We start from the raw sequence: 24027 nt of genomic DNA, 5'->3' as shown, positions 1-24027 counted from the left end.
TATACGTCCAATCAGAGTCATACAATATTCTAAAATTATACATATAATCCATGCATCAAATTCGTAATCGCAAATAATTCGATTCGTAAAACAGATATTTACTTTGCCGATAAATCTAGGAAAGAGGTTACATCACTTACCTTGCGAACGCGATCCACAATAAATCTAATTAATTCCGCAAATCCCTCGCAGAACCTAATATTCAAAAACCATTTTCTTCTTTTAAAATTCATCACAATATATATATACAAAGACTTAAATTTTTAATATCCTCCTTGGGTGGCCCTGCAGGAGTGCCTAGCACCCGAGTGCGGGTTCATACCCGTAAACCACCCCCCTCTCTTATTCTTTTTTTTTCTCCTTTCTTCTTTTCTCTCCCGACTCCCCTCTTCTCCTTCGGTGAAACAGGGGGTCCCGTGACCCCCCCTTCTTCTTTCCTTTTTTTTTTTTTTTCTTTTCCCTTCTTCTCCCGAATCCCCTCTTCTTCTTCGGCGAGACAGGGGACCCGTGAGCCCCCGCCCCCTCTTCTTCTTCCCTCTCGGTCGGACCCAAGGCAGCCGCGGTGGCTGGCCTTGGCAGCAGCAGGAGGTGGCGGAGCAAGCCCGGCCACCCCCGGCGACTGGCGGCGGCGAACACGCCGACGGCTAGGGCAGCCGTTTTGGAGCCAAATCCGGCGATCGGCCGGCCCCAACCCCCAACACATCATGGCCAAGCATCAAGCAAGGAGAAGGAGAAGTTTACCTTAGCCCCCGACGAAGATCCGGCGCCTCTATTCTCCGGCGGCAAGGAAGAAGGAGACCACCCGGTGTTGTGGCTCCTCTCTCTCTCTCTCTCTCTCTCTCTCTCTCTCTCCTCTCTCTCGGTGGCCACACGAAGAAGAACCCCCCCCTGCGTGCGGCGGCTCTCTCTTTCGGTAGGTTCAAAGGAGGAGAGGAAGGAGAAGGAAGCCCTAAAACAGGGCTCCTCCTTCTTCTTCGGGATGGAGGTTCCATCCCGCTGAGGCCAAGATTCGGGACTGGGCCGGTCGGGTGGACCGGGCCCAGTTCCGGGTTCTTACAAATACTATTTGTAACAATCTAGAACCTCATCCAAAATGGCTAGCCGGAAGATATTATTTGGGTTTCTTGATCGGTGTAAGTACTAAAGATCTATTCAGTGAAGTAGAACTAAACACACGTCTGTACGGATCCTTATAGCACCAGAGCCATGGCCTGCTCTCAATATTGCCCTGAAGTTGAGTATGTCACCTGCACTTCTTCTGGCGATAAGAAGCTGCCATCAAGGTGCAACTGCTGCAGTTCTCCCAAAGACTACACACTTCAGCTTTCGGATGGGACTCAGGTGTCATACTCTTGAGATGGCCTTCAAAAGCTTGTACAGGACATCAATTTAACTCTGATGTAAGGAAATAATTTAGATTCACATGGCTACGTACTACAATCGCCTTACAGGGTTTTGGGTGTATCATTGTCTATTATGTCCTTTGTGAACTTATATAAAGTTATCCTTTGCTCTTAAATTTCTTGCGGCTGAAGCTCAGGACCTAGCATGCGCTTATTACCTGGAGAATTTTCGTATTGAAAGTTTTTAATTACAGCCTCAGCACTTTTCTTTTTTTTTTTTAATAAAATAGAGAACATTAGAGCAAAATATTGTTCTTTTGGATCATCACCACAATTTTGTGTGCGACCGTCTAACAAAGATATTGTATTAAACGATATAAAATAATAACTGTTATGCCGCTAAATTAAGAACAATCAGTTGTTGGAACCCAATCTCTCACCATAAACATTGAAAGAGAGAACCACATGATATACAGCATTACTTAAATTTGTCTATTTTGATCACTTGATGTTTGGAACAGAGATCTTCAAAATATTCTAAATAATTTAAAATGGTACATCATATCCAATAATTCCGATCATTAGCGTTAAAGCCGCATCTTTCAAATTTAACTTTAAAATCTGATGGGTTAAAAATTTCATAGGCATTCAAAAAGACAGCTGAATAGTTATAAACCTTACAGATTTATGCTTGTAAAATCATGCAGATCAATAAAGACATCTTGCAGCTGAACAGCTGAATAACTATAAACTCTGCTCACCAACTCGAGCGATTTTTTTTTTAAAAGGCCACCTGAATAAGTCACTGTGAAATAGGACATATTTGTCCTTTTTTCTTCTAAAAATGGTCCATTTCTAAGTTGACCGGACATTATACCCCCGACTCAAATTAATGCACACATAATCTAAATTGAAGCGCACACGGAAAAAAAAAAAAAGAAAGCAACAAAATACACACTTCCACAATTCAAATCATTATCACCAGGAACAAATACTTAAATGCTTATGACAAGTCAAACCCTTAAAAGGTCAAAAAAAAAAAAATCCTTAAAAGGTACAAAATATATCCCATAGATCCACTTATAAAATGAAGATATCCAGACCATTTGAGAGCACGAATAAATAAGATAAATCTTCTTTTTCCTGGGTAACTCAACCAATAATAGCCTGATAAGTTCCAGTAGTTTGAAAATTCAGCAAGATAAGGAATTGCTTTCATCAACTTCATCCGTCAGAAGCCGCTTCACAGCTCATCAGCAAGTGTAGCAACGTGGGTTGGGTAGCTACAGAGCACATCAGCCCATGTGCTTTGCCCAACCGTGAGTTTTTTCACAACTGAGACCACCTCCTCAATGCTTACACGGATCTGTTCCTTGCTGTCCCTCTCACGTATGGTCACACTAGTAGCCGAATCAACAGTTTATGGCAAAGGGGACACCAAGCTCATCCGTCCTGGCATAACGTTTCCCTATAGACGTGCCTGCAGAAAACACCAGCAAAATCGTAATTTATAAGCAGCTTAGTCTAATGCTGAATCATATGAACCACTAATCCACTGATGCGGACTTTCAAAGCTACAATTTCTGCATAGTGTTCTAGGTAAGTAGACAATCACAACAATCAGTATATTTAAATGTCATGCAATCATCTACCAAACTCTCAATCCACAAGGCAAGTTCTAGCGGCCTCACAGTAAGTTGATGATAAAACATTTGAGAACCTACCAGTAAGATTAATTGGGAAAAAAAAAACCTGTCTTAGAATCCATGGGAAGAGAAGTAACATTACCCACCACAGCCTATGAAATAATGGCATTCCAGAACTCTGACTAAAACCGGAGTTTAGTTATTATCAGATGCTAATATTTTATAGGCATACCTGTAGCATCCAATTTATATGAGATCCCAGCCGCCATTAGTGATTCAGCTATGAGTTTGGCCACTTCATCAAACTGCTGAGACTTGATTAATGGGAAAACAGTACACTTAATCGGAGCCACTAGAGGAGGGAAGCAGAACACATTCAGCCGTTCATCCTCTGATCTGCCTGGTCTTGTGTAGAAAGAATGCTCAAAGAGACAGTAGATTATTCGTCCAATACCAAAAGATGGCTCAATCACGGATGCGGTAAAATAACCCATTTGATGTTCCTTTCTTTCCATACTGATAGATACCATGTTTTTCTTTATCACTACCGATTTTCCAAGTGTACAGACTTGGAAGTCCACCTCTCCTTTATCATCAAAAGCTTCTTTCATTTCTAGTGCTTCTTTTTCACTCATGGCCTATCCAAAGAGCTTGTTAGAAGCTATAAATGAAAAGGATAAGTAATTAGCAGCATGGAATATGTGCAAAGGTTACCTCCAATGCTTCAACAACCATTCTTTGGTTCCCCTTAAATGCAAGATCTAGTTCTTCTTTTGATGGGGTAATAACTAGCTTCTGAAATTTATTTAAAAAATCAAACAATAAGCAAGTTGAAAATAGGAACGTCAGTATCTTCTGGACAATAGATAGAAAAAGTGCAACGTAACTTCTGCAGCAAAGTATGGAGATCAGTGATTTGCCATTCCAAATGTGGGAATTAGACATTAAAAAAAAAAAAGTGGGAAAGAAAATCCTACCTCCACCTCTCTAGGTTCTGAGGACTTCGCACAGGCAAACAGAGGGACACAACTTTTCTCCTGTTGAACAACATAATAAAATCATCATACTTCACAATCAATCTACAAAGCTTTAATCAGCCGATAGATAAAAACTAGAATAAATAATCGATAAGAAGAGCGAAAGCTCTGGCGAAAGAATGGCATGCATAAGCATAAGAAGATTGTGTTTCTATGCAACTAAAAGTAAACAATAGCTAAGATGGTTCTCTCAGGTAAGGCTGGACAAGACATGAAAATAACAATCAACTTTTGAAAAGAGGCACAGCCATGAGCTTGTAATGTTCTAAAGAAGCAAATCTGAAGGCCATTTACAGAGGTTGAGCAAGCCGTTGAAACCCAGCTGCTGATGTTCATAGTTAAGAGAGGAAACAAAAAATACCAAAGAGAAAGTGGAGTAGATAGCATGTTTAAGATTTATCATATTTTTCTAGCAAAAAAAAAAGATTTATCACAATTTCTTCGACAGTTTAATTTCCTCTCCTCACTCTCAATGCCACACCCTAGATACCGCTTCTTGACCCTATCTCATTTCAATTATAAGATATATAACTAACAAGTGAAGCCTAATAGCAGGTCAGGTACAGGTCCCATAATAAATGAGTTGGTATGGGTTTATTGTTTTCAAACGTTGTGGGTTGTATGGGCTGAGAGTTTTAATGACGATCCAAATTCAATCCAATCACAAATCAACCAGACCCAATGCATTGCTAACTAGTCCTCGCACTTGTTTAAAAGAAGAATAGTTTTGTAAGAGGTGCATAAGATTATAATTTGTCACAATCAGAACTCATCACGGCATTCTTAAGCGCAAACAGGTCTTGATTACATACCGAATGAGCTCGTAAATCATAAGCAGATCTATCAGCAATCCCAACACATTCAATCCAGCCATAGGAGCATTCTATTTCCGCATCCCAACAGTCTGCAGCATAGTGAGCCATCTCATTTGGCAGATGCTGCCTGAAGCGCAATCTATCTTTGTCAATTCCCAGACGAGTCAAGAAAAGATACACCCGTCCTATGAAATAACCAAGTGTCTCATTGTTGATTATTCCCTACAAAAAGAAATTAAAACAATATTTAAAAGAAACTAAACCAAATGAAGAATAGAGATGTCAAAATAAAATAAAGGTAAAGGAAGAAACGATCAGCACAAAGGTGATAATAAGGTAGCCAAAGAAACCAACCTTTGAAACAGCTTCACTAAGGATCATTGACTTGGCTGATTTCCCAGCTAGTTGCTCCTCCCTGGGGAACATCAAAAGCTCCAGGTTGGCAACATGAACAAACTTCGGGTGGGATTTGTCCTCAGGATCCACAAAGTGCTCTATCTCAGCTAGTGTGAACTCACGGACTCTTAAAAGACCTTGACGAGGTGAAATCTACTCATCATAGAAAATAAGTTATGTCAGACCGACAGTTGAACATGAAACAAAGGCCTGTAAGTCTGTAACATGAACAAGAAGTATAGGAGACAGAACGCTCATGGTTTCTACTAGCATAACTTTTGAATTAAGAGAATAGCATCAAATATATTTAATTATTCGCCCAAATTACTGCATTTATTTTCCTTCAACTGAAAAAAGCACAAAATCATCTCATACTCTGACAAAATATCAAAAATCAAAATGGGAGAAACAAGATCTGATGAATAATAAAGCGAAGCCTTGCCACAAAAAAAAAAGAATTCACTTTTCCAACGTTACAGAGGGAACATGTCTATTTTAGCAAATGAGGAAACAGTGCAATCATTCATTCAGTTCTTTAAACTGACAGTTATATCACCAGAATCGAGATAAAAAATGCATTAAATTTTCAACCAATCCTCAGCTAATTCAGTAAAATTTGATAATGATTGTTTACGCCAAGAGCTTTTGGTGGGAAGCTTAAATCAAGAACTAGGTTGGTTTGTCATCAAAACTCAGTTGCCTACTACATTAACAACGTGCTCCACAACAAAGTTAGCACAATGTTTGCCATTTGATCTAATTATTTTTCCTTCATAATTCAGTTGTGTACCTCATCCATACTGTCAAGTAGTTAATTTCCCAACCATTTACAAGCATTGCTGTTTCCCTGTACTGCTTCTTCCAGTTGTGCAGCAGCAATATCACAAGTACAAAAAATTTAGAAATGAAGCACCCCAGAGCAAAATTCTTGCAATTAAAAATTCATAGAACAAGAATGTCTCTACAGAAGATTGTTTATGAAGATATGGCAAATGGTGAACCTTCAAACCTGCAATTGAAGGTGCACCATATCCTAAGAATCTCGTCGAGAAGGTTTCAAGCATTGATGATCCAACGCTGGAGCAGCTTCCAAACAATCAAGAGATGAGTAGCAATCTCTCAAGGGTTGTGACCATATTACAGCATTTTGACGATCTATTTCTTGTTGATTTTGTGTATTAACGAAAGAATACCATCAATCAGATGATCAAAAGCTTTATGGCTGAAGATCCAAGGGCACCGAAACAACCAGTTGAGAATACAATCACAAGAAAATTTAATATTAATTTCCATCATCGAGTCTTGGAGATGCAGAGATGAATCAAAAGTGTCAAAGCAACATCAAGATCTCGAGCATGACATCCATGCAGTGGAAACAAATCATAAAGTCAAGGGCCTAGATCAGGCAGCAAATTTTTTCATTATGATGATCTAAACCCTCATCCAACTACTTGGAGCATCAATGGACATATTGGAGCATCAAAATTATTTAATGGTCCAAAATTAATCGTGTATCAAGTTTCTATTTGTTTAACATTTAATTACAAAAATGGATATGAGATTAAATTGGCCCTTAAATTACTTGACCTACAAGTTACTTGGGTTCTAAGTTCCATGTTTTGTAATATATGTGATTGGTGGGTCCTTGCATGTCTTTTTTATTAGGTTACTTCATCCCCAAGTCACACAGTGTATCGGCAAATAAAAGGGTGGTCATGAGTTGTATTGTATGAGTTTGTGAAAGTGATTTCTCTCCTCTCTCTCTCTCTCTCTCTCTCTCTCTCTCTCTCTCTCTCGCCCTACCTCTAGTGTCTTTTATTCCCCTCTCCCTATTCATCTCTCAACTCCTTTACTTCTCATGTATTTCCCTTCTTCAAAAACCTGTGAATATATGTATTATTGCCTGAATTAAATTTCAAGTCAACATCAAACCTTCTCCTTTAATCCTAAAACCCCTAGAAACTTTTTTTTCTAACAACAAACACTATCCCTAAACCCTAGGATGGACCTAGAAAGCTTCCCTCTTTCCTTCAATCCATTAAAGTGTTCATTCTGCCCAGTTTTCTGCAATAGAACAGCAAGGCAACAAATTAGCTATTCCCCAATTCCTCCCACCATGCTATTGCAGGTCATCCCCTAAGTTGTCCTACATCAGTACGCATACAAAGCAATATCTCACTTCACATATGCATTCGAACCAAGGTTCGCCGTACCGGTACCGAACCCCGTACCGGTGCCGCACTAGTATAGACGTACCGAGTGTCGGTACGGTACGGTATGCGGTACGCCAGGCGTACCGACATTGGTGTATCGATACCGGTACCCATCGGTACGGGTACGGTACGCTCGGTACCCGACCGGTACCGATCGATACAGCGAACCTTGATTCGAACTATTCTTTTATTAGAAACCACAAACCCAGGTTCTATCTTTCACAAGTTAAATGACCAAGAAAGCCAAGCGATCTATAAATTCAAGCTAAAGCAATACAAATATGTAGTGCTATATCTTTTTCTTATTTATGTGCTGGGTAGCATCCAAATTTTACAAATCAAAATGTCTTGAAAATGTTGTTTATTACTGATGAGTGGTAATACAAAATATTTCTTGTACTACTGAATGCGTGTTAAAATGCTATTTTACCAAATATAATGCAAAATGAAAAATCCAATGACATAAATGAAGTAGATAGACTAGAGAAAGATTGTCTGTTGTACTAAGTGGAGCTGCCTATTCAGCCACCTAGGCTCTAGGGCTAAGCTATTACCTAGGGTCACTTGGACAGTTTGACAATCCGGATTTCCTAACTTTGATGGAAAGGCAAAAAAGTAGTCATGAAAATAAATTAAAAGAAAATTAAAATACAGTAAAATAGGAAGAGCACAAGAAGAGACAACAGTGATCACCCTAGGCCGTATGGCTAAACTATCACCTATTGCCTAGGCCGTATGGCTAAACTATCACCTATTGCTTGGCCAGTTAAACAACCATGATTGCTTAACTTTTATGAAAAAAGCAATACATCTATGGAAAAAATGAGAAGAGATTGTAAACCAAGGTGCCGAATTTAATAACTACAAGTTGCAGCCAATTTGTTTTCAAATTTGTAAGTTGTCCTTCTCATATAAGGCCCTGTTTGGGGGAGCTTTTGGAGGGCCAGAAAGCCCTCCAAAAGTACTTTTAGATGAAAAAATGTGTTTGGTAAATTTTTCAAAAAGCTGTTTCAGCTTTTGCGGGAAACTGTAAACAGCTTTTGGGAGGAAGCTCCAATTTGGAGCTTTTGGGAGGAAGCTGTTTCAGAGAGAGGTCCACGGTGCCTCCCCTTACAGAGAGAGGATCTCTCTCTGTTACAGAGAGAGAGGATCTCCCTCTATAACACAGAGAGATCCTCTCTCTGTACGCTTAATGATCTCGCGGTCCACGGTGGACCGCGAGATCCTCTCTCTGTTGCAGGGAGGGAGTTCTGGTGGACGGCGAGCTCTTTTCCCTCTTTGTTACAGAGGGAGAGAGAGAAAGAACAGAGAGAGAAATCTCTGTTACAAAGAGAGATTTCCCTCTGTGGTTCGGGTGGACCAAATTTTTCCTCTCTGGTTCGGGTAGACCAAGTTTTTCCTCTCTGTTACAGAGAGAAAGATAGATTTGTATTTAGAATTTTAATGGAGTTTGGTAATATTATTGTTGCCTTCTAACTTATGATTGGATCATTCTCTGTCAGGTACTGTCACCTAGTGGCTCAGAAATTTGCAATCTCCATTGCACTTTGAAGTTTTAAGAAGTAAGAATACTCCTTTTATCCTTAATTAGCCAAAATATTTTTTGCTTATACTTTTGACTTAAAATCCAAATTACTACTTACATTGTCATTCTTCAACAAAATTCACTGCTAGTGATTCCAAGAATGGACATTTGATGAATATTGAAGCATGTTTTAATTAAAAGATCTTACACCTTATTGTCATTTTAGTGGTGCATACTATTGTTACTAATACTTCCAATATTGCCAAGAAGATATTGGGTACTCAACATCGTATTTGGCTAATATTGGGAACTTGACAATGTAATATGTTTTGAGTTTTTACACAGCAGCCCAACATAGAAAAGTTCTGGCTGGTTTTATATAACATGTACATGGCTTGGGTTGGTCATATTGTACCCATCAAACATGCAATGCATTCATAAAGATTTGTTTATTATAAATTGGCTGAATAGTGTGGGGTAGATTATGAATCTTATGTTTTTTCATATTATTAAAATTCTCATGATGTGGGCACCTCAAAATCCTCTTAGAATACCTCCTTGCAGTACAGGAGGTACTGCATTTAAATCCCCCACTGGTTCCCTAGAGATCCAATGAAGAATAATGTTGGTGGCTAGTTCTTGTTGGCCTGAGCGTAGTTAGTGCAAGCAACAAAGTGCAGTTAGGCACAGGTTTACATAATGCAGCACAATGTATGGCTTCACGCAATTTATAAACAAAATGAATTTTAGAGCAAACGTTATTTTCCTGCCTTTGGTTTCCTATTAATCTGATCTTATTTCCAATAGAAAGAGAGTCCTACAAAATCTGGAAGTTGAAATTTAAAAAGAAAGGAGATCATGGTACGTAGGCAAATTTTTCCTGAGATCATGGCAAAAATGCTGCTACCTAGTTAGGAATGGGAAGAGTAAGTTTATACATGGTAATGGCAATTTCTTTATTTAGTATCATAATAGCCATCCATCAAATCCTTGATTCTATCAAATAATTGACATTCATTAGACATAGAGTTCTATTAAGAAGACTAGCTTGACCAAATACAGAGAAAGTATACAATAAAGAGTACATGGGTCTTCTAAGACTAGCCTCAAAATGGTCAAGAACATAGACGAAACCAGTAAAGCCTGAGATCCATTTAAGAACTGTGCAAGCTGGTGAAAATGCTTATAGTCATGGAATGCAGTACCGGCCCGTACCGGCCGGTACGTACCGGTCCGGTCCTAGACCGGTACCGGAACCACAAGAAAACCGGTATCTCCGGTTTTCTTGTGCGAACCGGCCGGTACGGAGCCCGTACCGGTCGGTACCGGCCGGTACCGCTTGGTACCGGCCTCGTACCCGGTTCGCACCGGTACGAATTTTTTTTTTTTATGAACCACAGCGCGAGGCGCTGTGGTTTTTGGCTCGTGGTACCGGCCGGTACTGTACCGATACCGGCCGGTACGTACCGGACCGGACCGGTACCGTACCGGTCCGGCCCGCCACCGGTACGCCGACCGGTACCGGTACGGCGGACCTTACTTATAGTTCTATCAAATAATTGCCTCTTATTGCATGCCTTGTCTAATATCTCATTGTTTTTCTAATATGCTTTACAAGGTGTTTTATTCATATGAATGAAATCATGACTTATGATTGACAAAATGTTTCATGTCTTTGTTGTTGCATTGTAAGAAGAACAAATGTCTAAGAAGAGCCAACATACCCTTGCTGGTCCATCAACCCAAGATGAGAAGAAGAGGAAGGCCATTTGGAATGAAAAATTGATAGAGGAGTTTATCGATATATGTATTGGTGAAGTTGAAGCTGGTAATCGCCCAGGAACACATTTCAATAGGTTAGGGTGGGCCAATATAATTAAGAAATTCAATGAGAAGACAGGAAATCAATATGACTACAAAAAATTTAAAAATAAGTGGGATAATCTGAAAGCAAATTGGAGCATTTGGATGAAATTGGTGGGAAAGGAAACAGGGCTTGGATGGGATCCTGTTAGAAATACAATAGATGCACCAGATGCATGGTGGGAAAAAAAAATGCAGGCACATGTACCACTAGTTTAATATTTGTAAGATTTTTTATACTAACCTATAAACTACTATTGACAACTATATGTTGTTAACTTGCAGGAGATTCCTGATGCAGCTAAGTTTCGAGAACGTGGTCTACAACATGCCATAAAATTGGATAGGTTATTTAGATGTACTAGTGCCACTGGGGAGGGGGCCTGGGCACCAGCTTTACTGGTGCAGGAGGATGTTGAGGACGCAATTGAAGTATATGAGAGGTTGGATGGGGTTAATAATGATACATTTGAGGGCTTAGGTGACTCAGATGAGGACCATCATATGATTGCATATAAAATTGATGATGTTCCCACTGATAATTTTAATGTTAACCTTACTCTTGCATCTGATGCTATCCAAGAGAGAGGAAAGAAAAGAGTTAGCTCTACTTTGCATGAAAAGAAATGCAAGAAGGTTGGGGGTGCTGCACAACTATCTCAGCAATTGAGTCGTCTTATTGATGCAGTGGAGAAGAAAAGTACAGTGCCATCCAAGATGATTGATAAACCTGGACGTAGTATCGATGAGGTGATGGACGTAGTGCATATGATGCCTGAGATGGTAGCACAACCTGAACTGCTTTTGATTGCTGCTGAGGTGCTCCTTAAAAGAGAACATCGAGAGATGTTTATGGCACTCCGAGATACCAATCTTCGAATTGAATGGCTCAAGCGAATGTCAAACTTACATAAGTAGTTGTTGACGTACTATTATGGCAATATGTTTTGTATTTTTAATTATGAACTTCTATTATAGAATGATGATGGACTATATGTAGTTGTGGTATCTCTTGGATAATGTATCATGGATGCTATTGATTTTATGGATATTATAGATGTTATGATTTTGTGATATTATATGTATTTGCATTATATGTTTATATATCATTTGTTTTATTTGCTACAGATGTTTTATTTTTTGCATAATATGTTTTCTACAGGTATGGGCAGCATTGACAATAGTTCTGAGGAGAATTATTCTAGTGAAGATGAGATAGTTGATGATGATAATTATAATATTCTACTAACTGCAACTATTGGTATGGTTACTGAATATTACACAAAATATATTGAAAAGGAGCCTTGTAGGACCTCTTATCAAACCGGATACAAGTTTGTATCAGAAATTTTACATGGCAATCCATATAGATGCCAACAACAATTTCGAATGGAAAAACATGTATTTATTAATCTATGCATGGAATTGAAAATCAAATATGGTTTAAAGGCTTCTAGATATATTCCTGTTGAGGAGCTGGTGTCTATGTTTTTGATGATTCTAGGACATGGGTTTGGGAATAGGATGGTTCGAGAAAGATTTCAACATTCTGGAGAAACAGTTAGTAGATATTTCACTCATGTTTTAAATGCTGTTTTAAGGATGTCCAAGGATATTATTAGCCCGCTGGATAAAGAGTTCAAAAATATTCCAAGTAAAATCCGCAATGATCATCGTTGGTGGCCTTATTTTAAGGACTGCATTGGAGCAATTGATGGCACCCATATACCAGTGAAAATTTCTCCATCCAAACAAGTACCATATATTGGCCGAAAAGGGATTCCTACACAAAATGTTATGGCTTGTGATTTTGACATGCGTTTCACTTTTGTTTGTGCTGGATGGGAAGGTACTGCTCATGATACTCGTATTTTTTTAGATGCTATACACAGTAAAGAGCTCCAATTTCCACACCCACCTAGAGGTATGCATTTTAATTAAATATATTATAATATAGACGTATGCATATTAATTAAATATATTATAATCACAAGTATACTTTTTTAACTTTCATTAAATATATTAAAATACTAACTCATATATATATATATATATATATATATATATGCAGGTAAATATTATTTGGTGGATGCAGGATATCCTCACATATTGGGATATATGGGGCCTTACAAAGGGGAGAGGTATCATTTACCAGATTTTCGACGTGGAAGTCAACCAAGGGGTATGCATGAAATCTTTAATCATGCACATTCCTCCCTGAGATGCACTATTGAGAGGACATTCAGATGCTGGAAAAGTAGATGGAGAATGTTGAGTACCATGCCCAACTTTTCTTATCATAAACAAGTCCAAATTGTGGTGGCTTCCATGGCTATTCATAATTTTATTAGAAATCATGCAATCAAAGATTTGGAGTTTCAGCCTTATGATGATAATGAGGATCTACTCCCTTCTGATTGCTTAGAGATTAATGAACCACAGGAAGAACTGAGTGCAGAGCAAAGCCAAATATTGGGTAATCGTGAGATGGATATTCTGCGTGATCATATTGCTTCTCAACTTATAGCTCGTTGACTTTTGAGTGCATTAATATGTTTTGTTAAATAATTTAATATTATGTTATATTACCAAATATTAATTTACTCTAATAATTATATTACTATTATGCTATATTAACATACTATTATTTTATATTACAATAATATTATACTATATCGTATATTTATGTATTAATTTATGTTATGTTTTATTATGTTCTGTTGTATAATACTATGCAATGTCCTTTATGGTAATTTTGTCATACAAAAGTACTTTCTCAGTTTGTTTACCAAACACAAAACAAAGTACCACAGCACTTTACGAATGTAGTTACCAAACAGCAAACAGCTTTTTATAACAGCTCTACTTCAGACAGCTCTACTTCCAACAACTCTACTTCCAACAGCTCTACTGCCAACAGCTCCCCCAAACAGGGCCTAAGTCATACAAAAGCTCGAAATATCATTTCTGTATGTATGATTGAGAGAGCACTTATGCTAACTGTGATGTAACTTTGAGAGAAGAAATTAAGATATAGCACATTAGTTGACCATCTAGCTAGATAACATCGAAGATCAAGGACATAAAGGTGATACATTAAGGCTCGTATTTTCTAAAAAAGGGTGTTCATAACTAGCCACCATATAACACTAGACTCTTCTTTTTGTGGCATTTTCAATTTTGGTGGAAAAGGTGCGCTGATAGCAAATGAACAGGTGTACAATCGGAGAAACATGGAGGAAAGAGCATAACCAAATTTGGACTCTCGGACAGCCTACAATCACGTATAAATCGATGATGATTTGTCACTGCTACTTTAAATTATGAGTCTACATACCCATTGGAAGAGATGGCTAAAGTCATCCTTCCAATCCACTAGTACTCATTGTGTCAAGGGTTACTCCTTTTGGTTCAAAGCAATCATAACAAGAACCACTATTCCCATCATCATTAAGTTGATTAGAGATTTCTTCAGCCACACAATAATTAGAAAAAAAAGAAATTGGGTGGATAAAATAGTTTCACATAGAAATTACACTAACATATCATGAATTCAACAATAATACCAGATTATTTTGAGGAAAAAATCACTTCAAGGCATTGTCATATACTGCAAAGTCATTCCTACACAGAAGTGACTTATCAAACACTAAAATCATAAGATTACATGTTGCCAATCTAGTGGTATGAAATCTACTAATGTCTGTCAATGTTGTAATTGACACCCTTCAGTCATTCAAATCGGCATCCCTCTTCAAGTCAAGAAGGAAGAAGGATCACCTTACATGAGGAACCAAGATGAAAATCACTAAATTGAACTCATCTCATGAAAAGGGAATTCATTTAAGATGATATTAGTTATAAAAGCATCGTGCCAATCAAATAGCACCCTTCATGCCTCATTTTCACCCAAGATTTTAAGTTTCTGCCAGAATGGATTGCTTTAGGCCAAGATCATATTGAAACTGGCCTCCAACTTCCATTTTCAATCAACTTCAAAGCTTCTGCCTGATGTTGGCCAAAACTAAAGATAGCAATAGAATTTTTTAAAAAGTTATATGTTAGTGTTTCCAATAATAGAAAGGTCATTTTTTATTTATTTAAGTATACAGGCTATATAACATCAATTTTCAATACTTTTTCTTTTCTTTCCTTGAGTTAAAAGAGATATAAATTTAACCCTTGATAGATTAAAACATCCAAGAAACTCTTATTATACTACTAAATCTAAGGCCCAATCCAACGAAATTGAGCATGTCTATCATTGAAGCAAGCAATCAGGTCTATATAATTCAAGGCATACTCTATAAACAAATTGGAGCATCAACATAAGCATATTGAATGATTACCAAATGCCATCAAAATTTGATAACCAATGCCATCTCTCTATTGATTTTATCCAATTCAACAAGAGGCGAGAGTCATCAATCAAAAAAAACTAAAAGGCCACATGGCTATGGAATTCAGGAGCATGTAATCGAGAGAGAGCCTCTAAGGTTCTACAAGATTTGGAAAGAGATTGGATAAAATAGGACTTTAACATGGTTTAAATTAGGGGACAATATTAATCTTTAAGGAAAGTTTCTTAGAGCAACTAGATAAACTAGAACACAATCCCCATAAAGTACACTAAGAACCTTATGTATAATTTTGCAAGTTGCTTAAATTTGAATTTTCAATGGTGCGCTTGCAGACTGATTTCGTAACAACTAAATATTTCATATGATACAAAACAAATTAGCCTATCCCTATAGGTTAACTGCACTGAAGCCATATTTTGCATCTAATTAGGTTAAGCCAACAACTTAATTATCCCAAATTTCCAATTCATGTTAAGTCTTTCTGCATGCTATGGTTCAAGTCAATAATTTGATTGGATGAGGCCCTAAAATTCATGGTGTCAACTCGTGTTAAGTTCACATATGCCAATACTAGGGCCTGAGCAAACAGCAATGAAAGAGTTATCTTTACTTAACTTGGGATACTCAACCCATAGAATAGACAAGTCAATTAGATGAGACCTAGTATGCGATCAAGCATTAAAGAAATGCATCCACTTTCTAATAGCAAAAAGAAAAGAAATACATCCACCAAGAATCATTGTTAGTGCATGTATACTAAAACACCAACTTTTAACATGTATAAAATCACTAACAAGATAATGCAGCTCAGATCTTCATTACACATGGCAGTTTTGCACGATATGATCTTCTATGCCTAAATGCACAATTTTATATCCACAGTAAAGGAAGAAAATGGAAGCAAACAAACCTCATTTCTAAATGCCTGCCCAATCTGAGCTGCTGCAAATGGAAGCTTCTCGCCATTGTAATTGTACAATTCCTCAAAATCCACGAAGATACCCTGTGCTGTTTCTGGCCTCAAATACCTACAATCCACAGATAATCGAACGGCAACTAAATACCAGACACCAATCGCTGCTAATTAAGTACATAGCATGTGCAAATTATCTCACCCAGGAAGCATGCCCGATGGGCCAATCGAAGTCTGAAACATGAGATTGAAGGGGTATGGATCAGAGATGTGGTTCCCGGTATCAGGTGATCTGATATCATACTCCTTCAGCTTCGCCCCTATCTCTTCAGCAGAAAGATCGTCCAACACCGTGATGACATGCTTGAACTCTGCAGCCTTATTAGGCGATAATGTGAGGTCCTTTTCGAGCTTTCCCTTGCAATAGTCCTTGAGTAAGTGATCGGCACGGTAGCACATCCCAGTCTTCTCATCCTTCACCATCAGGTCAGTGAATTTATCCACATGACCAGATGCCTTCAAGACTACCTCTGGCGTGAGACAGGGACACCATACCTCCGACATGCGCTCCGCCGAAACAAAGTGCTAAAGAAAACAGATCAAACATATTATTGTAGCATTCTGTGTACTAGCAGTTATGTTTTGCCTTCAAAATAAAACAGTGTACAAACATATAATTAAGCATTCGATCCATGAGAAAAAAATATTCTCTTTTCAAAATTAAACAGCATAAAACGAACAACTCAGCATTCAAACTACGAGGAAAAGGATGCAGCGAGCAGTATATACCAGCAAAAAGAATCAAATGTAAAGATAAATTCCCAAATAATGATCACCATTGTCGCTGAATGTAAGAGTTTAAATATCGTTACAAGCTTCGACTGATGCAATCTTAAATATAAAGAAAAAAAAAACTAATTATCAGGTACTAGTTATAGAAATTTGTTTAAAAGTTAAGTATCACCTATAAGCATTTTAGACACACAATGGGGGGAACTTGTTTTCTCATTTGTGGGTAAAAATTTCAAGAAACAAGTTTAACGTAACCGTATCGAATCCATAGGGGAACAAGACGTCTTGATGGCGTTACCTGGCGCCAAAAGGCAAGGACGTTGGACTTAACGGCGCACCCAGGAGGCCCGTAGTCGTAGAGGCCGGCGACGCCGCCGTAGATCTTGAAGGAGGGGATGTAGAAGAGCCTCCTCTCGAGCGTGTTCACGACGGCCTGCCGAAATGCCTCCTTGTTGCTGCCGTTGCCAATGAAGGCGGACTGGAGTCGCTTTGCGGCGACACCGTGCTCCACCTTGAGGGCCTTGTGGGCCTCGACGGTTATGGCGAAGGGGACACCAAGCGTATCCGTCCTGGCATAATGTTTTCCTATAGACATGCCTGCAAAATACACCAGCAAAATCGTAATTTATAAGCAGCTTAGTCTGAAGCTGAATCATATGAACCATTAATCCATCGATGTGGACTTTAAAATCTATTGTTTCTGTATAGCGTTCTAGTTAAATAGACTTGTATATTTCATCGCATCAGCATAATCATAACAATCGGTATATTTAAGTGTCATGCAACCATCTACTAAACTACCGATCCACAAACCAAGTTCTAGATATCTAAGAGTAAGTTGATGATAAAACATTTGAGAACCTAACAATAGGATTAATTGAAAAAAAAGACTATTTTAGAATCCATGTGAAGAGAAGTAACATTACCCGCCACAACCTATGAAATAATGGCATTCCAGATTTCTGACTAAAACCGGAGTTCAAATATTTATCAGATGCTGATATTTTACAGGCATACCTGTAACATCTAATTTATGTGAGATCCCAGCCTTCTTTAGTGATTTAGCCATGAGTTTGGCCGCTCCATCAAACTGCTGATACTTGATTGCTGGATAAATGGTGCGCTTAATAGGAGGGATGCATAACACATTTAGCTGTTCATTCTCTGAATAGCTTCGTCTTCTGTAGAAAGAATGCTCAAAGAGACAGTAGATTATTCGTCCAATACCAAAAGATGGTTCGATAACAAACGGGGTAAAAAGCCTTTGATGTTCCTTCTTTCTTTCCATACTAATAGATACCATGTTTTGCTTTAGAAGCACAGATTTTCCAAGTGTACAGACTTGGAAGTCCACCTCTCCTTTATTATCCAAAGCTTCCTTCATTACCAGTGCTTCTTTTTCACTCATGGCCTATCCAAAGAGCTTGTTAGAAGCTATAAATGAAAAGGCTAAGTAATTAGCAGCATGGAATATGTGCAAAGGTTACCTCCAATGCTTCAACCACCATTCTTTGGTTACCCTTAAATGCACGACCTAGTTCTCTTTTTAATGGGGTAATAACCAGCTTCTGAAAATTATTTAAAAAATCAAACAATAAGCAAGTCGAAAATAGGAAAGTATCTTCTGGACAATAGATAAAAAAAAGTGCAACATAACTTCGGCGGCAAAGTATGGAGGCCAGTGATTTGCCCTTCCACATGTGAAATTAGACACATAAAAAAAAGTGGCAAAGAAAATCCTACCTCCACCTCTCTAGGTTCTGAGAACTTCTCATGAGCAACCAAAGGGACACCACTTTTCTCCTGTTGAATAGCATAATAAAATTATCATACTTCAGCATCAATCTACGAAGCTTTAATCAGCCGATAGATAAAAACTCGAATAAATAGCCGATAAGAAGAGTTTTAGCGAAAGCTCTGGCAAAAGAATGGCATGCATAATCATAAGAGGATTGTCTTTCTATGCAACTAAAAGTAAACAATAGCTAAGATGGGTATCTCAGATAAGGCTGTCCAAGACATGAAAATAACAATCAACTTTTGAAAAGAGGCACAAAGCCATGAGCTTGTGATGTTCTAAAGAAGCAAATCTAAAGGCCATTTACATATGAAGCAAACTAGTAGAAAAATTGCAAACTAGTGTAAAAAGGGCACCATTATATATTGGTCTTAGATAACAGAAGGTTTGGTTTCTTATTCAACATTGTTTTCCATTTACTCTTCATACGTGTGGCAGTTTCTGATGAAGACCAACCAACACCTGCCCCAACTTGCCCAAAATAAACAGGATTGGTTTTCAGCCCCAGATCCAACAGGTTAACAGAGGTTGAGCAAGCCCTTGAAACCCAGTTGTGGATGTTCATAGTTAAGAGAGGAAACAAAAAGTACTGAAGAGAAAGTGGAGTAGACAGCATGTTCAAGATTCATCACATTTTCTTCAACAGTTTAATTTCCTCTTCTCACTCTCAATGCCACACCCTAGATACCTCTTCTTGACCTATCTCATTTCAATTATAAGATATATAACTAACAAGTGAAGTCTAATAGCAGGTCAGGTACAAGGTCCCATAATAAATGAGTTGGTATGGGTTTATTCGTTTCAAACATTGTGAGTTGTATGGGCTGAGAGTTTTGATGACGATCCAAATCCAATCCAATCACAAATCAACCAGACCCAAATGCACTGCTAACTAATCCTCTCACTTGTTAAAAGAAGAATAGTTTTGCAAGAGTTGCATAAGATTATAATTTGTCACAATCAGAACTCATCACAACATTCTTAACTGCAAACAAGCCTGGATTACATACCGAATGAGCTCGTAAATCATAATCAGATCTATCAGCAATCCCAACACATTCAATCCAGCCATCAGAGCATTCTATTTCCGCATCCCAACAGTCTACAGCATAGTGAGCCATCTCATTTGGCAGATGCTGCCTGAAGCGCAATCTATCTTTGTCAATTCCCAGACGAGTCAAGAAAAGATACACCCGTCCTATGAAGTAACCAAGTGTCTCATTGTTGATTATTCCCTACAAAAAGAAATTAAAACAATGTTTAAAAGAAACTAAACCAAATGAAGAATAGAGATGTCAAAATAAAATAAAGGTAAAGGAAGAAACGATCAGCACAAAGGTGATAATAAGGTAGCCAAAGAAACCAACCTTTGAAACAGCTTCACCAAGGATCATTGACTTGGCTGATTTCCCTGCTAGTTGCTCCTCCCTGGGGAACATCAAAAGCTCCAGGTTGGCAACATGAACAAACTTCGGGTGGGATTTGTCCTCAGGATCCACAAAGTGCTCTATCTCAGCTAGTGTGAACTCACGGGCTCTTAAAAGACCTTGGCGAGGTGAAATCTACTCATCATAGAAAATAAGTTATGTCAGACCGACAGTTGAACATAAAACAAAGGCTTGTAACACAAAAAAGAAATATAGAAGACAGAACACCCATGGTTTCTACTAGCATAACTTTTGAATTAAGAGAACAACATCAAATATCTTTAATTATTCGCCCAAATTATTGCATTTATATTCCTTCAACTGAAAAAAGCACAAAATCATCTCATACTGAGACAAAATATCAAAAATCAATAAGGGAGAAACAAGATCTGGTGAATAATAAAGTGAATCCTTGCCACCAAAAAAAAAGAACTCACTTTTCCAATGTTACAGAGGGAATATGTCTATTTTAGAAAATGAAGAAACAATGCAACCATTCATTCAGTTCTTTAAACTGACAGCTTTATCACCAGAAAGGAGATAAAAAATGCATTAAATTTTCAACCAATCCTCAGCTAATTCAGTAAAATTTGATAATGTTATTTACGCCAAGATTAGCCTAATCCTATAGGTTAAATGCGCTGAAGCCATATTTTGTATCTAATTAAGTTAAGCCAGCAACTTAACTATCCCAAATTCCCAATTCATGTTAAGTATTTCTGCATGCTATGGTTCAAGTCAATAATTTGATTGGATGAGGCTCTCAAATTCATGGTATCAACTTGTGTTAAGTTCACATATGCCAATCCAAGGACCTCAACAAACAGCAATGAAGGAGTTATCTTTATCTAACTTGGGATGCTCAGCCCATAGAATAGACAAATCAATTAGATGAGAACTAGTATGCGATCAAGCATTAAAGAAATGTATCCACTTTCTCTTAGCAAAAAGAAAAGAAATACATCCACCAAGAATCATTGTGAATGCATGTATACTAAAACACCAACTTTTAACACATATAAAATTGCTAACAAGATAATGCAGCTCAGATCTTCATTACACATGGCAGTTTTGCACGATGTAATCTTCTATGCCTAAAGGCACAATTTTATACCCACAGTAAAGGAAGAAAATGGAAGCAAACAAACCTCATTTCTAAATGCCTGCCCAATCTGAGCTACTGCAAATGGAAGCTTGTAGCCATTGTAATAGTACAGGTCCCTAAAATCCACAAAAATACCTTGTGCTGTTTCTGGCCTCATATACCTACAATCCACAAATAATCGAACAGCAACTAAATACCAGACACCAATCGCTGCTAATTAAGTACATATCATGTGCAAATTAACTCACCCAGGAAGCATGCCAGATGGGCCAATCGAAGTCTGAAACATGAGATTGAAGGGGTATGGATCAGAGATGTGGTTCCCGGTATCAGGTGATCTGACATCATACTCCTTCAGCTTCGCCCCTAGCTCTTCAGCAGAAAGATTGTCCAACACTGAGATGACATGCTTGAACTCTGCAGCCTTATCAGGTGACAATGTTAGGTCCCTCTCGAGCTTCCCCTTGCAATAGTCCTTGAGTAAGTGATCAGCGCGGTAGCACGTCCCAGTCTTCTCATCCTTCACCATCAGGTCAGTGAATTTATCCACATGACCAGATGCCTTCAACACTATCTCTGGCGTGACACAGGGACAATCCATCTCCAACATGTTCTCCGCCAAAACAAAGTGCTAAAGAAAACAGATCGAACATATTATTGTAGCATTCTGTGTACTAGCAGATATGTTTTGCCTTCAAATTAAAACAGTGTTAAAACATATAATTACGCATTCGATCCATTAGAAATAATATGCTCTTTTCAAAATTAAACAGCATATAACGAACAACTCAGCATTCAAACTACGAGGAAAAAGATGCAGCGAGCAGTATATGCTAGCACGAAGAATCAAATGTAAAGATAAATTCCCAAACAATGTTCACCATTGTCGCTGAATGTAAGAGTTTAAATATCGTTGCAAGCCTCGACTGATGCAATATTAAATATAAAGAAAAAAAATCTAACTATCAGGTACTAGCTATAAAAATTTGTTTAAAAGGTACGTATCGCCTATAAGCATTTTAGACACATGATGGGAGGAACTTGATTTCTCATTTGTGGGTTAAAATCCCAAGAAATTAGTTTAACGAAACCGCAACGAGAATCCATAGGGGAACAAGACGTCCTGAAATTTATCTATTTTTTACAGAATCGCTCCACTAGAGAATCTTAGTAGAACTGGATCGGATCGACTTGCTGGAGCTTCATTCTCCAAAGTACAATTTTGTAAAAGCTCTGCTACTCAACGGCTAAGGTTTTGACGGCGTTACCTGGCGCCAAAAGGCAAGGACGTTGGATATGATGTCGCACCCAGGGGGCCCGTAGTCGTAGAGGCCGGCGACGCCGCGGTAGATCTTAAAGGAGGGGATGTAGAAGCGACCCTTCTCGAGCGTGTTCACGACGGCCTGCTTGAACGCCTCCTTGTTGCTGCCGTCGCCCTTGCTGCGGACGGCGGTCTGGAGTCGCTTCGCGGCGGCGTCGATCTCGTCCTTGGAGACGCCGGGGCGGAACTTGAGGGCCCGTACGCCCTTGGACTGGGCGTCGACGGCGGTCTGCTTCTCGGCAAGGGCCCGCCGGAGGTAATCCTCGAAAGAGGCCATGGGCGAGGGGCTCGGCGCGGCGGAGAGGAGGCGGCGGCGGAGGATGAGGGGGAGGAGGGTTTTGGATGGGATTAGGGATCTGGAAAAGGTGGGGAACGATAGGGTTTTTTATGGTTTTTGAGTGGACCATAAAGGGTAGAGGAGAGACTTGCGTGGAAAAAGCCTTCGGTTGCAAGCCAAGATGACTCAGTTTGCTTGTTGTTTGTTTTCATTATCAAAAAAAACATAGGTTGAGCTGCAAGGAAGTGAGATTGATCAATGAGAATTAATTTATTATAATAATACTAATGATGTATAATTACTTTATATTATATTTTATAATTTGTATTCATGATAATATAATGTTACTTTTAAAATAATTTTGTAATATAAAATAATATTTTTTTTTTTTTGTGGGTTGGTTGCTTAAACTGCTCTCACATAAGCACAGCCAGCTACATTACATCACTCTCAAGAAGACTATATAAAGCAAAGGAACTTAAGATTGCTGGGTCCAAAGAAACTCTCTAGAATGCCTAGCAGTGAAAGAGGCAACCCAATGAGCAGCGAAAGAGGCGACACAATCAGCAGCTTGGTTTGCCTCCCGGAGGACGTGCCTGACCTGAATAGCCCAGCACTCTCATAGCATCCGCCGCATGTCGCACAGAAACGGGTGTTCCACCTCCTCCCGTCTCTCCGCATGAAGGTGATCAATCAAGACGGCAGATCCCCCTCCAGAATAATCCCGTCGAATTCTAATACATGTATCGCATGAGATAGTCCCTCTCATGCAGCTCTAAGCTCTACCCCAAATGCCGAGGCCTCAAAGGAACGACATCCCCCCACAGCAACCAGTCTGGCGCTACGATCTCTGATCACAAATGGCACACCTGCCCAATCTCCACTGGCGGGCATGCTCCTATCGAAATTACCTTAAGATAGCCGGGGAGTGGAGGCTCCCAAGAGAGAATAATAAACTTGGGCGCTATGGAAGCGGAGGGGGGATCACAGATGTCCCAAGCCATCACCGGTGAATTCTGCTCGAATGACTCACAGGCCTCCATAGCCTGATGGAGAGCCCGTTCAACAGCAGACCTCAAAGTGCCCCTTCTATTCTCAAAGACTCTGATAGTCATATCATTATTTTCACTATCAACACAATTATACCATATTATAAGGTATATAATGTCTTAAACATATATTCAATGTCAAAGTG

The 24027-nt window shown here is 38.8% G+C and overlaps 1 protein-coding gene and 1 pseudogene across 1 annotated transcript; one reads left to right on the top strand and one right to left on the bottom strand.

Annotated features, from left to right (window-relative positions):
* Window positions 1-2294: 2294 nt before the first annotated feature.
* LOC120109251 lies at window positions 2295-22968 on the bottom strand (annotated as a pseudogene).
* LOC120109252 (protein ALP1-like) lies at window positions 11758-13055 on the top strand. The gene has a single exon (XM_039123004.1). The coding sequence runs from the start codon at window positions 11919-11921 to the stop codon at window positions 12777-12779; it is 861 nt and encodes a 286-aa protein (XP_038978932.1). The 5' UTR covers window positions 11758-11918; the 3' UTR covers window positions 12780-13055.
* Window positions 22969-24027: the final 1059 nt, after the last annotated feature.

The sequence above is a fragment of the Phoenix dactylifera genome, unplaced genomic scaffold (genome assembly GCF_009389715.1).
Source record: "Phoenix dactylifera cultivar Barhee BC4 unplaced genomic scaffold, palm_55x_up_171113_PBpolish2nd_filt_p 001953F, whole genome shotgun sequence".
NCBI lineage: Eukaryota > Viridiplantae > Streptophyta > Magnoliopsida > Arecales > Arecaceae > Phoenix > Phoenix dactylifera.
The sequence above is the reverse complement of the archived record's forward strand: the minus strand, read 5'-3'. Positions and strand labels throughout refer to the sequence as shown.